Genomic DNA, 13,426 nt, shown 5'->3' on the forward strand with positions numbered 1-13,426 from the left:
TATAATCATTATTTAACTCAATATCTCAGTTCATAGTAACTGTGATTTGTAAATAGTTAAATTGAATAGTATCTCACTGTATGCACTGTAAAATCTGTATTTGTCATCTTTCTCTAATATCTCAGTCCATCATAACTGATTTGTTCATATTTAATTTGAATAGGTTTTCACTGTATGTACTGTAGATCTATAATTGGCGTCTTACTCTTTTATTTCAATCCATAATAACTGATTTGTAAATAGTTAACTTGAATAGAATTCACTGTATGTACTGTAAAATCTGTAATTTGTCATTTTACTCAATATCTCAGTACATAATATCTATGATATGTAAAAAGTTTAACTGAATAGGATTTCACTGTTTTTACTGTAAAATCTATAATTGTCATCTTACTCTAATATTGAAGTTCATAATAACTGTGATTGTAAGTAGTTAAACTGAATAAGGTCTCACTGAATGTACTGTAAAATCTGTAAATGTCATCTTACTCAATATCTCAGTCCATGATAACTTTGATTTTTAAATAGTTAACTTAAATACATTTCACTGTATGTACTGTAAAATCTGTAATTGTCATCTTACTCTAATATCTCAGTCCATGATAACTTTGATTTTTAAATAGTTTACTTAAATACATTTCACTGTATGTACTGTAAAATCTGTAATTGTCATCTTACTCTAATATCTCAGTCCATGATAACTTTGATTTTTAAATAGTTAACTTAAATACATTTCACTGTATGTACTGTAAAATCTGTAATTGTCATCTTACTCTAATATATCAGTCCATGATAACTTTGATTTTTAAATAGTTAACTTGAATACATTTCACTGTATGTACTGTAAAATCTGTAATTGTCATCTTACTCTAATATCTCAGTCCACAACTGCTGCGATTTGTAAATAGTTCACTTGCAAAGGACTCACTATGTGTGCTGTAAAATCTATATTGTCCTCTTACTCTTATTTCAGCTGACCCTCCAAGAAAAAGAATTGATGTTGTTCAGTTAAATGGACAAAATGGTCAACCACGGTAAGCTTAATAAGCCAGTAAATGACTTTATTTGTAAGATTTATTATGCATTACGTACTACATGTACATTAGTTACATTGCAAATGTATTTAGTAACCATTATTTTCCTTTAGCTTTTGAGAAAATAAGAGGTCAAGAAATAAGACTAATTGTGAAGTTGATATAATAGAATCAATTTTCATAGCTTCTTTATAAATTCTATCAACACAAGTTATTCTTAGAATATGTTCAAAAAAACGTTTTTTATACTGAATAGTCTTGATATTCACAGATTTTCCTTAGAAGTTTCCGAAGGTCCATTGTTTTCTCCAAGAGTGGCTTCCTCCACCAATATAAGCTACTGTATGAAATGGTCAGTAGTGTTAAAAGTGGTGTCAAACCCTAACAATCAATCACTAAATCTAAGGAAGTATATGTGAAGACCTTATTTATACCAACTAATAATACTAACCATACTAACCATTCCATCTACAAAGATTATTCGTATGAACTAAACAGGATTTTTCTCAAAATTGTAAAAAAAATATCACATTCAAGTCTAAAATGACAAAATCGCAATAATCAATGCTTGCAATAATTTCTGAATTTATACTAATCATACTAACCATACTTACTAAATATTCTATCTACACAGATTATCCCTAGGAGGTATAAGTGAAACATCTTTATTCTAACTACATGTATATAATTTATACTAACTTATCTTACTAACTATACTAACCTTACTTACTATACTAACCATTCTATCTACACAGATTATCCTTAGGAAGTATTAGTGAAGGCTCACCTACTGCCTCTCGACGAGCTTTAGCTGTTCAAAGAGTGTAAGTTATCATGCAGATTCCTTTCATTTATTTCAATCTGATGACTGTTAACTTCCAAAGTGTACTGAAAATACAACTTACACTAGGGACAACTTCATTGAGATGAACAATAAATATGGTGGAATACTGTGGTTTCATTTATTTTCATTGGTACCAACTTTTCATGGATAGAAGCAATTGTATTTTCATTAATATTTGATTTTGTGGTTTTGCCAAAGTATGCATACAAGCCTGTAGAAAATATGTTCTCATATCCACAAAATTAATGAAAATTGGTATCCCATGAATCATCATTAGAACTTGATCTTACAGAATTATTTGAATTATTGATGATGGATAAAAATACTTACAAATAGATATTTCTAAATCCCAGGAGTTAGTTATAGAGATGCAAAAATATGTGGTATGAGTGCCAATGAGACAACTTTCAATCCAAGTCACAATTTATAAAAGTAAACCATTATAGGTCAAAGTACAGTCTTCAACTCAGACCCATGGCTCACACTGGAAAGTAAGCTATAAAGGGCCCCAAAAATTAATAGTGTAAAACCAACAGTCTAATCTACATATAAAAAACACAAATGATAAACACTTTATATGAACCACATCAACAAATGACAACTACTAACAACAGATTCCTGACTTAAGACTGGTGCAAAAAAGGTGCAGAGGGTTTTAATAGGTACCAACTTCACATTTATCTGAAACAAAAGTGTAACATCATGTACTAATACATTGCTTATGAGTAGACAAGACTTGTGTTATGTCACTGTGACATTAACCCTATAAAATAAGACCAAAGACATCTAGAGGTCCATATATGATCTTCTTTAATGCAATGTAATGTGAAAAATGGTGTTTTTATCACAACAGTATTTCATCAAATATTCTAATTCTGTGAACATTGTCTGAAGAAACTCCAGCTAAATGTTATACAGCTTTGAAGCATAAGATACTTTAAGCAATTTTATACAGCTTTGAAGCATAAGATACTTTAAGCAATTTTATACAGCTTTGAAGCATAAGATACTTTAAGCAATTTTATACAGCTTTGAAGCATAAGATACTTTAAGCAATTTTATAATAATACCACACACAGTGTTATACAGCACTTTATGATATGGTGATCATACAAATTTTAACTTTCTATGTTTTAAAGTCAATATAAATATGCTTTATTTCAGTAGAAAAGCGAGCCTGTCAGGTAGTACCAGTAGTTCTCCAGTTACCAGTCCACAAATGTCTCTCCGTCGTATTCCCCCACACAGTCCTTCAGCAACACCACCTGGTTCACCAAGTAATGTAGCCAATACACCATGGAAATCCAGACTGCATACGATCAAAAACAACTTCCTAGGATCTCCTCGATTTCATAGACGTAAACTACAAGGTACACTTATGATGAACGGTAATATTATGGAAATGGATTACTTAGAAGGTGAACATTGTTTCTATGCATGCTTGAATGCTATAGATGTGAATCCACCTGTAGGAATAAATTGTTTTCATGGTCATTGAATTGAAGGGAAAGATTTGGGATGTCAGATTTTATAAATTTGAAAGTTTAAAACATTTTATCTCAATGCTACAAAACTCTAAAATTGTACTCTGTATTTGAATTGTGTATACCAGTTATTTTATTGGTTATTTCTACCTTGTCAACACTCTATAGACCAAATGTTCTAGGATCATCAAATCTGGTTTACATTATAACTAGGTTAAAGTCAAAATTCAGGTCAAATCAAGGTCATTGCAGAAAAATTCTTTACTCCACTTCAGGGTAGTTTGTGCTTTTGTACAGTTAGACCATAGTAAATTACAAGTTTATTAGACTCAAAGAAGCTTAAGACATGGTTGGATATCTATTTATTCAAAGAGAGAAGTCATTTAGATATCAAATGTCATGGTTAAAACCTATGTTATTTGGTACTAGCTATACTGCTTGCTCAGTTTTCTTGAAAGTAGGATCACCTTATCACAGAGATCTGTTTAACTCAGTTCTTGGAGGTTGTTCATAGTAATTTGCCATACTAGAGACAAGCTATTGAATTTTGTATGTAATGGAAAGTCCCTATACTAGTTTCATTTATTGGATAATATTGGTTTTGAGCCAGAGATCAATGTGTCACAGAATAGAAGTTGCCTCATAATAAAAGTTCCAAAAGGAAAACATATTCTGGATATTATTTCCACAGGAATAAATATTACAGTATATGTTCCTAACAAAATAAATGGTATAGAATATTTGTTCCAACAGAATCAGATTGTAAGGCTGAACAAATATACGTTGACAAATGAAAACAATTTATTCCTAATGTTCCTGAATACTAACAGTGAGTATACTTACATACAACTGTCTACTAAATAGTTTGAATACATATTGTTTATTAGATGAAACTTAAAAAGGAGTGGTAATCTCTTATACTATGACCAAATTAAAATTTATGAGAACGGATTGGTCTTGATTTTACAGCAAAAATGTGTTTTCTTTTGGAGGTATGAGTATGTATAATTAATCCCCTTTTCTATGGGATATAGGGATACCTTTGATCTTATTTTGTAATGATGGTAGGGGTAAACTATAAACCACAATTTCGTGAGTAGAAATCACGCAAATTTCAATTTTTTTGTGACAAAAATAAAAACTTGGATCTTTCATTATCTTACAACATCAAGTGAATTTGAAATTTGCAAAATTAAAATGCTGCAAAGTGGGCTAGAAAGGGTTTGAATAAAGTATCCGGGAATATTAGTTGCTTAACAGTATGTGATCCTATTTTCTATGAAAGTTAGAGGTATCTATGATCCCATTTTCTATGAAAGGTAGAGGTATCTATGATCCCATTTTCTATGAAAGGTAGAGGTATCTATGATCCCATTTTCTATGAGTATGGTATTCAAGTATTAAGTCATTTTGTATGGGGTGTTGGGGTATCTATGATCCTATTTTGTATGAGTATGGTATTCAAGTATTAAGTCATTTTGTATGGAGTGTTGGGATATCTATGATCCTATTTTGTATGAGTATGGTATTCAAGTATTAAGTCATTTTGTATGGAGTGTTGGGATATCTATGATCCTATTTTGTATGAGTATGGTATTCAAGTATTAAGTCATTTTGTATGGAATGTTGGGATATCTATGATCCTATTTTGTATGAGTATGGTATTCAAGTATTAAGTCATTTTGTATGGGGTGTTGGGATATCTATGATCCTATTTTGTATGAGTATGGTATTCAAGTATTAAGTCATTTTGTATGGAGTGTTGGGATATCTATGATCCTATTTTGTATGAGTATGGTATTCAAGTATTAAGTCATTTTGTATGGAGTGTTTGGATATCTATGAACCTATTTTGTATGAGTATGGTATTCAAGTATTAAGTCATTTTGTATGGAGTGTTGGGATATCTATGATCCTATTTTGTATGAGTATGGTATTCAAGTATTAAGTCATTTTGTATGGGGTGTTGGGATATCTATGATCCTATTTTCTATGGGATGTAGTTTTATCAATGATCCCATTTTGTAAAAGTTGGGTACTTGGGGTAACTATAATCTGATTTCATATATATTGAAGTAAGTATTAACTCATTTTGTTTGGGACAAAGGCGTATCTTTGATAACAGTTTGTAAGGGAGGTAAGAGTAATTGAGGTAGGGTTATATATGATTCTCACTTTTTAGCTCACCTGGCCCGAAGGGCCAAGTGAGCTTTTCCCATCACTTTGCGTCCGTCGTCCGTCGTCCGTCGTCTGTCGTCCGTCGTCCGGCGTCGTTAACTTTTACAAAAATCTTCTCCTCTGAAACTACTGGGCCAAATTGAACCAAACTTGGCCACAATCATCATTGGGGTATCTAGTTTAAAAAATGTGTGGCGTGACCCGGTCAACCAACCAAGATGGCTGCCACAGCTAAAAATAGAACATAGGGGTAAAATGCAGTTTTTGGCTTATAACTCAAAAACCAAAGCATTTAGAGGAAATCTGACATGGGGTAAATATGTTTATCAGGTCAAGATCTATCTGCCCTGAAATTTTCAGATGAATCGGTCAACCTGTTGTTGGGTTGCTGCCCCTGAATTGGTAATTTTGAGGAAATTTTTGCCGTTTTTAGTTATTATCTTGAATATTATTATAGATAGAGATAAACTGTAAACAGGAATAATGTTCAGCAAAGTTAGATTTACAAATAAGTCAACATGACCGAAATGGTCAGTTGACCCCTTAAGGAGTTATTGCCCTTTATAGTCAATTTTTAACCATTTTTCATAAATCTAAGTAATCTTTTACAAAAATCTTCTCCTCTGAAACTAATGGGCCAAATTAATCCAAAGTTGGCCACAATCATCTTTGGGGTATCTAGTTTAAAAAATGTGTGGCGTGACCCGGTCAACCAACCAAGATGGCCGTCACGGCTAAAAATAGAACATAGGGGTAAAATGCAGTTTTTGGCTTATAACTCAAAAACCAAATCATTTAGAGGAAATCTGACATGGAGTAAAAATGTTTATTAGGTCAAGATCTATCTGCCCTGAAATTTTAAGATGAATCGGTCAACCTGTTGTTGGGTTGCTGCCCCTAAATTGGTAATTTTGAGGAAATTTTTGCCGTTTTTAGTTATTATCTTGAATATTATTATAGATAGAGATAAACTGTAAACAGGAATAATGTTCAGCAAAGTTAGATTTACAAATAAGTCAACATGACCGAAATGGTCAGTTGACCCCTTAAGGAGTTATTGCCCTTTATAGTCAATTTTTAACCATTTTTCATAAATCTAAGTAATCTTTTACAAAAATCTTCTCCTCTGAAACTAATGGGCCAAATTAATCCAAAGTTGGCCACCAATCATCTTTGGGGTATCTAGTTTAAAAAATGTGTGGCGTGACCCGGTCAACCAACCAAGATGGCCGCCACGGCTAAAAATAGAACATAGGGGTAAAATGCAGTTTTTGGCTTATAACTCAAAAACCAAAACATTTAGAGGAAATCTGACATGGAGTAAAAATGTTTATCAGGTCAAGATCTATCTGCCCTGAAATTTTCAGATGAATCGGTCAACCTGTTGTTGGGTTGCTGCCTCTGAATTGGTAATTTTGAGGAAATTTTGCTGTTTTTTGTTTATTATCTTGAATATTATTATAGATAGAGATAAACTGTAAACAGGAATAATGTTCAGCAAAGTTAGATTTACAAATAAGTCAACATGACCGAAATGGTCAGTTGACCCCTTAAGGAGTTATTGCCCTTTATAGTCAATTTTTAACCATTTTTCATAAATCTAAGTAATCTTTTACAAAAATCTTCTCCTCTGAAACTAATGGGCCAAATTAATCCAAAGTTGGCCACCAATCATCTTTGGGGTATCTAGTTTAAAAAATGTGTGGCGTGACCCGGTCAACCAACCAAGATGGCCGCCACGGCTAAAAATAGAACATAGGGGTAAAATGCAGTTTTTGGCTTATAACTCAAAAACCAAAACATTTAGAGGAAATCTGACATGGAGTAAAAATGTTTATCAGGTCAAGATCTATCTGCCCTGAAATTTTCAGATGAATCGGTCAACCTGTTGTTGGGTTGCTGCCTCTGAATTGGTAATTTTGAGGAAATTTTGCTGTTTTTTGTTTATTATCTTGAATATTATTATAGATAGAGATAAACTGTAAACAGCAATAATGTTCATCAAAGTAAGATTTACAAATAAGTCAACATGACCGAAATGGTCAGTTGACCCCTTTAGGAGTTATTGCCCTTTATAGTCAATTTTTAACCATTTTTCGTAAATCTTAGTTATCTTTTACACAAATCTTCTCCTCTGAAACTACTGGGCCAAATTAATTCAAACTTGGCCACAATCATCTTTGAGGTACCTTGTTTGAAAAATGTGTCCGATGACCTGGCCATCCAACCAAGATGGCCACCACGACTAAAAATAGAACAAGGGTAAAATGTAGTTTTTTGCTTATAACTCTGAAACCCAAATCATTTAGAGGAAATCTGACAAGGAGTTAAATTGTTAATCAAGTCAATATATATCTGCCCTGAAATATTCAAATGAATAGGACAACGGGTTGTTGGGTTGCTGCCCTCCAATTGGTAATTTTTAAAGAAATTTTGCTGTTTTTGGTTATTATCTTGAATACTATTATAGACATGATAGATAGCGATAAACTGTAAACAGCGATAATGTTCATCAAAGTAAGATCTACAAATAAGTCCACATGACCTAAATGGTCAATTGACCCCTTAAGGAGTTATTGCCCTTTATAGTCAATTTTTAACAATTTTCATTAATTTGGTAAATTTATGTAAATTTTTACCAAATATTTTTCTCTGTTACTAATGGGCAAAGTTCATTATAGATATAATTGTAAGAAGCAAGAATGTTCAGTAAAGTAAGAACTTCAAACACATCACCATCACCAAAATACAATTTTGTCATGAATCCATTTGTGTCCTTTGTTTAATATGCACATAGACCAAGGTGAGCGACACAGGCTCTTTAGAGCCTCTAGTTGGATAATTTTGATAATAATGCTTGTTTTTCTATTTAACATTAGTTTCTAAACTAACTTATGCATGCTTTCATTAAGAATTTGGTACATTTAGAATATATTAAGTCCAGATCATTTGTAAATAACCAAAATGGTACATTTTCACAATTTTCCTGAATTTTGTTTAGGAGAGATTATTTCTCTATTATTGAGATGTCGTCAAGGAGCAGATTTCAGTCACAATTTGGAAATTTGAAAACAACTAACAATAACAGCATGTGCAGTTGTTGTCGAAAGCAAAAATTTATAGGACATAAAGTGGCAAAAACTAGATTTATGTGTAGAATTTATTTTACTGCCAAGTGAGACGCATCTTATTTCTTCCTCATCAATAATATAAAATCAAAATGATTGTTGATAAATAAAAGTGATTGTAAATCATGGTAAATGGTATTTTAATGTCTGTTGTTTATGAATTACAGTGCCTACAGATGATGTGTCCTTGACACCAGAGTCATCACCGGAGTAAGTTGCTATTTAATTTTTACATAACCAAACTTTAACTTAGTTCTATGAGTCATGTCACATGAACCATTTTGAAAATGTGCATAGTTTCTGAATTTGATAGACCATGCAACTTTTTTGATTTGACTTGTGCCCAAAAAAGTGAGAAAAAAATCTAAACTATTGATGTCGTACAAAAAGCTGGACTCCAAAATGTTTACATTCTTCATTTTTTCCCTATAAGTCACCTTAAAAACAGATGAATACAATCACAAACTATTATCATTGTAAAAGTGTAGCTGTTACATTTTACACATTAGTTTGTCCTCTGGACATTCCTGTGTGGATCAGTAATTGACATGTATTTGTATTGTAGAATGACAAAGAAATCTTGGTTTGGTGCTTTAATGGGATCAGACAGAGAAGAATTCCATTTTCTAACAGGGCAAGATAAAACAATAAGTCAAGTTAAAGCTGACCTCATTCATGCATTCCTATCTGTAAGTTACAACACAGACTAGGATAAAGCTAATAGTCATGTGAAAATTTACCTTAGGGCTGTTCCATTAAAATGTACAGGGGGTCTCATTGGGGGGTTCCGATCCGGGATCCCTCTTACTGTTTTGTCAGATTCCCATAACCCGCTTACACTACGTACGTAAGCAATTCTCATTTTTAGCTCACCTGGCCCGAAGGGCCAAGTGAGCTTTTCTCATCACTTTGCGTCCGGCGTCTGTCGTCGTCCGTCGTCGTCGTCGTCCGTCGTCGTCCTGCGTTAACTTTTACAAAAATCTTCTCCTCTGAAACTATTAGGCCAAATTAAACCAAACTTGGCCACAATCATCATTGGGGTATCTAGTTTAAAAATTGTGTCCGGTGACCCGGTCAACCAACCAAGATGGCCGCCATGGCTAAAAATAGAACATAGGGGTAAAATGCAGTTTTTGGCTTATAACTCAAAAACCAAAGCATTTAGAGCAATTCTGACATGGGGTAAAATTGTTTATCAGGTCAAGATCTATCTGCCCTGAAAATTTCAGATGAATCGAACAACCTGTTGTAGGGTTGCTACCCCTAAATTGGTAATTTTAAGGAAATTTTGCTGTTTTTGGTTATTATCTTGAAAAATATTATAGATAGAGATAAACTGTAAACAGCAATAATGTTCAGCAAAATAAGATTTACAAATAAGTCAACATTACCGAAATGGTCAAATGACCCCTTTAGGAGTTATTGCCCTTTATAGTCAATTTTTAACCATTTTTCGTAAATCTTAGTTATCTTTTACAAAAATCTTCTCCTCTGAAACTACTGCGCCATATTAAACCAAACTTGGCCACAATCATCATTGGGGTATCTAGTTTAAAAATTGTGTCCGGTGACCCGGTCAACCTACCAAGATGGCCGCCATGGCTAAAAATAGAACATAGGGGTAAAATGCAGTTTTTGGCTTATAACTCAAAAACCAAAGCATTTAGAGCAATTCTGACATGGGGTAAAATTGTTTATCAGGTCAAGATCTATCTGCCCTGAAAATTTCAGATGAATCGAACAACCTGTTGTTGGGTTGCTACCCCTAAATTGGTAATTTTAAGGAAATTTTGCTGTTTTTGGTTATTATCTTGAAAAATATTATAGATAGAGATAAACTGTAAACAGCAATAATGTTCAGCAAAATAAGATTTACAAATAAGTCAACATTACCGAAATGGTCAAATGACCCCTTTAGGAGTTATTGCCCTTTATAGTCAATTTTTAACCATTTTTCGTAAATCTTAGTTATCTTTTACAAAAATCTTCTCCTCTGAAACTACTGCGCCATATTAAACCAAACTTGGCCACAATCATCATTGGGGTATCTAGTTTAAAAATTGTGTCCGTCGACCTGGTCAACCTACCAAGATGGCTGCCATGGCTAAAAATAGAACATGGGATAAAATGCAGTTTTTGGCTTATAACTCAAAAACAAAAGCATTAAGAGCAAAACTGGCATGGGTTAAATTGTTTATCAGGTCAAGATCTATCTGCCCTGAAAATTTCAGACGAATCGATAGTCAATTTTTAACAATTTTCATAAAATTTGTAAATTTTTACTAACACTTTTAACTGAAACTACTGGGACAATCATTATAGATGGGGATATATGTATGCAGCAAGAATGTTCAGTAAAGTTAGATCTACAAACATATCACCATCACCAAAACACAATTTTGTCACGAATCCATCTGTGTCCTTTGTTGAATATTCACATATACAAATGTACCAAGGTGAGCGACACAGGCTCTTTAGAGCCTCTAGTTTTATTATTTCCCGGATCCTGCTAGACCTCATTTCCTGTTTCACGACACAATAATTTGACTTTCATGTGTCACGCTTACAAAAAATCAGCAATCCCGCGTCACGCTTAGACCCCAATGAGACCCACTGTACATGGTACCCATGGAAGGCACTTTAAAAATGGGGTAATCACCAAAAAAGGCAGATTAGAATTAAGATCACTTACATTTCCAAAATGCAAAATCTTAGATGACACCAACCCACAGTTGAAATTAAGAAGTGCCTTCCTTGTGTCCCATGTATGTTTTTATGGAACAACCCTTATCACAAACTCCTGTAGGAAACTTTAAACAGAGACTAGGACAAAACTTTAAATTATGTGTAGAGAAAAACATGAAGCCGGAAAAAGTTAATACAGCAAGGTCCATGTATAAACAAAAAGAATATTCATATTCTCATTTTATGCATAAGTTGAGGGAGAAATGTTTTATTATTTATCTACAATTACTTTTAAAAAATAATTAACTGATATATCAGCATATACTTTCTGTGGATAATCATAAAAATTTAGAAAACAACTGTCAATTTTATAGGGAACCAGGGTTGATGAAGGTAATTTTAGAAAAGACAGTCAGACATACCAAACTTATGAAATGAATTTTTTGTTATCAATAGTAAGGTTTTTGATGACCACGGAGGATCTTGTAAATATATGATTTGATTGTTATCTTTCAGACTTCCGATTTAAGTCACAGTGTTGTATCCACCTCAACTTTCAGAGCAGAGTATCGTAGAACAAGTAATACATCTATGTTTTCTCGTAGTGTACGGTTCCAAGTGGACATAACTCCAGCTCATACAACAGGGGTTACTACGGGAACCATGTATTGTTTGACCTTTTCACTTATATCAGGTAGGTTAATTTTTTGTTTGAATATTTTTTGGAGCTTTTAAAGATTATTAAATTAGATGATTAATTCTGTTATTCCTGCACGTTTAGAATAGGTTCTTACTCTCTTAATAATTTGATTAATTGTCACATTTGGTATACTGCAGTTTTGTTTGGGATTTTTCCTAAATCATTAGAGAAATAGATTTTGAAATTTTTATAATTTTCCTGATTTTTTGTTAATATTTTGTAAAATTTGAATTTCAAAATTGAACTATCAAGTGTGTAAATATTGTAACAAGAGCAGTATTGTTGTAGAATCTATTTACCAATAATGAAAGCCAAATTGAAAACTTCTTTCTTATCCTTTCTTTTCTAACATTTATTCATTTCAGGACCATCTCGTAGATTTAGAAGAGTTTGTGAACATTTACAAAATTTAATGTTAGGTCCAAGAGGGGATGCTTTAAACCAGAGAAAAGTCAGTACGGATAGTACGTCATCTTATTCATCAGAAACAGGACTTTCTCCAACACACAGCTGTTCAGCTAGGGATAATGGTGATGAAGAGGTAATAATTACTTATATATAGATAAATATGAAGTTCAATAGAAATAGTTTTTTGTGGGGAAGTCTGTGCATATGACCTGAAAAGAATTTTGTTGTTGTCTAATACATATTATATTCCTGTTTCCTAAGGACAGCTATACAGCTATTATATTACATTCCTTTTACAAAATAAACAATAGTATGAACAATTGAAAGACAAAAAAATGACCAGAACTATCTGAACCAACTGAAAAAGGTTACATGTATTAAGTTTCAGCTTTATACATGGAGAAGAGTTTTCTTCTATTAAAGTGTTTAAAATGCTCAAAATTTCTTAAAAATGTTGCTTTAGTTCATCTGTATTTGTGTTTTATTTTACAGGTATTTGAGAAGTTACGAGTTTCTAAAACTCCCACACCAGTCCGAAGAGAAGTACCCCGTGTGATAACTAATGGGAAAAAAGTATTAGTCGATCATCATTATCGTAAAGATAAAGTATGACGAAGAATATGCATATATGTGTTGAAGCCAAAATGATGGAGTACATGGTTGTGTGTAAGACAGGGATCATTAGGTTATCATATTCATCCATATTGTGAACAGGACCAATCATATACTTGGATTATTTATCTTTACACACTGATAGTCTTCAGTGAAAAGTCATTTAAATTCAAATACACATAGCATGTTTAAGCTCATAAGCTCATTTTTACAGACTTATCATCTAAAAGTTCTGAATTAAGAAGTGGTATTTTGTCTCTCGTATAATAAATGTCACAGAAGATGACATATGCATGCTGATTTAGTGAGAACCTTGTATCTATTGATATACAATTTAAGAATAAAAGAGCTGA

General features: G+C 32.6%; 1 protein-coding gene across 8 annotated transcripts in view; it reads left to right on the forward strand.

The window, feature by feature from the left end:
• Positions 1 to 13,426, forward strand: part of LOC139481082 (serine/threonine-protein kinase BRSK2-like) — a 66,734-nt gene extending 53,308 nt beyond the window's left edge. For 2 of the 8 annotated variants that reach the window (XM_071264161.1, XM_071264160.1), the window contains exons 13-20: positions 974 to 1,034; positions 1,790 to 1,858; positions 3,043 to 3,296; positions 8,836 to 8,878; positions 9,234 to 9,357; positions 11,870 to 12,047; positions 12,419 to 12,594; positions 12,954 to 13,426. In XM_071264161.1, coding sequence (XP_071120262.1) covers positions 974 to 1,034; positions 1,790 to 1,858; positions 3,043 to 3,296; positions 8,836 to 8,878; positions 9,234 to 9,357; positions 11,870 to 12,047; positions 12,419 to 12,594; positions 12,954 to 13,073 — 1,025 coding nt within the window. In that variant the 3' untranslated portion in view covers positions 13,074 to 13,426. The remainder of the gene's footprint in view (positions 1 to 973; positions 1,035 to 1,789; positions 1,859 to 3,042; positions 3,297 to 8,835; positions 8,879 to 9,233; positions 9,358 to 11,869; positions 12,048 to 12,418; positions 12,595 to 12,953) is intronic. The other 6 variants (XM_071264165.1, XM_071264163.1, XM_071264162.1 and 3 more) reach the window with 5 other exon arrangements.

Source organism: Mytilus edulis, chromosome 7 (genome assembly GCF_963676685.1).
Source record: "Mytilus edulis chromosome 7, xbMytEdul2.2, whole genome shotgun sequence".
Taxonomy (NCBI): domain Eukaryota; kingdom Metazoa; phylum Mollusca; class Bivalvia; order Mytilida; family Mytilidae; genus Mytilus; species Mytilus edulis.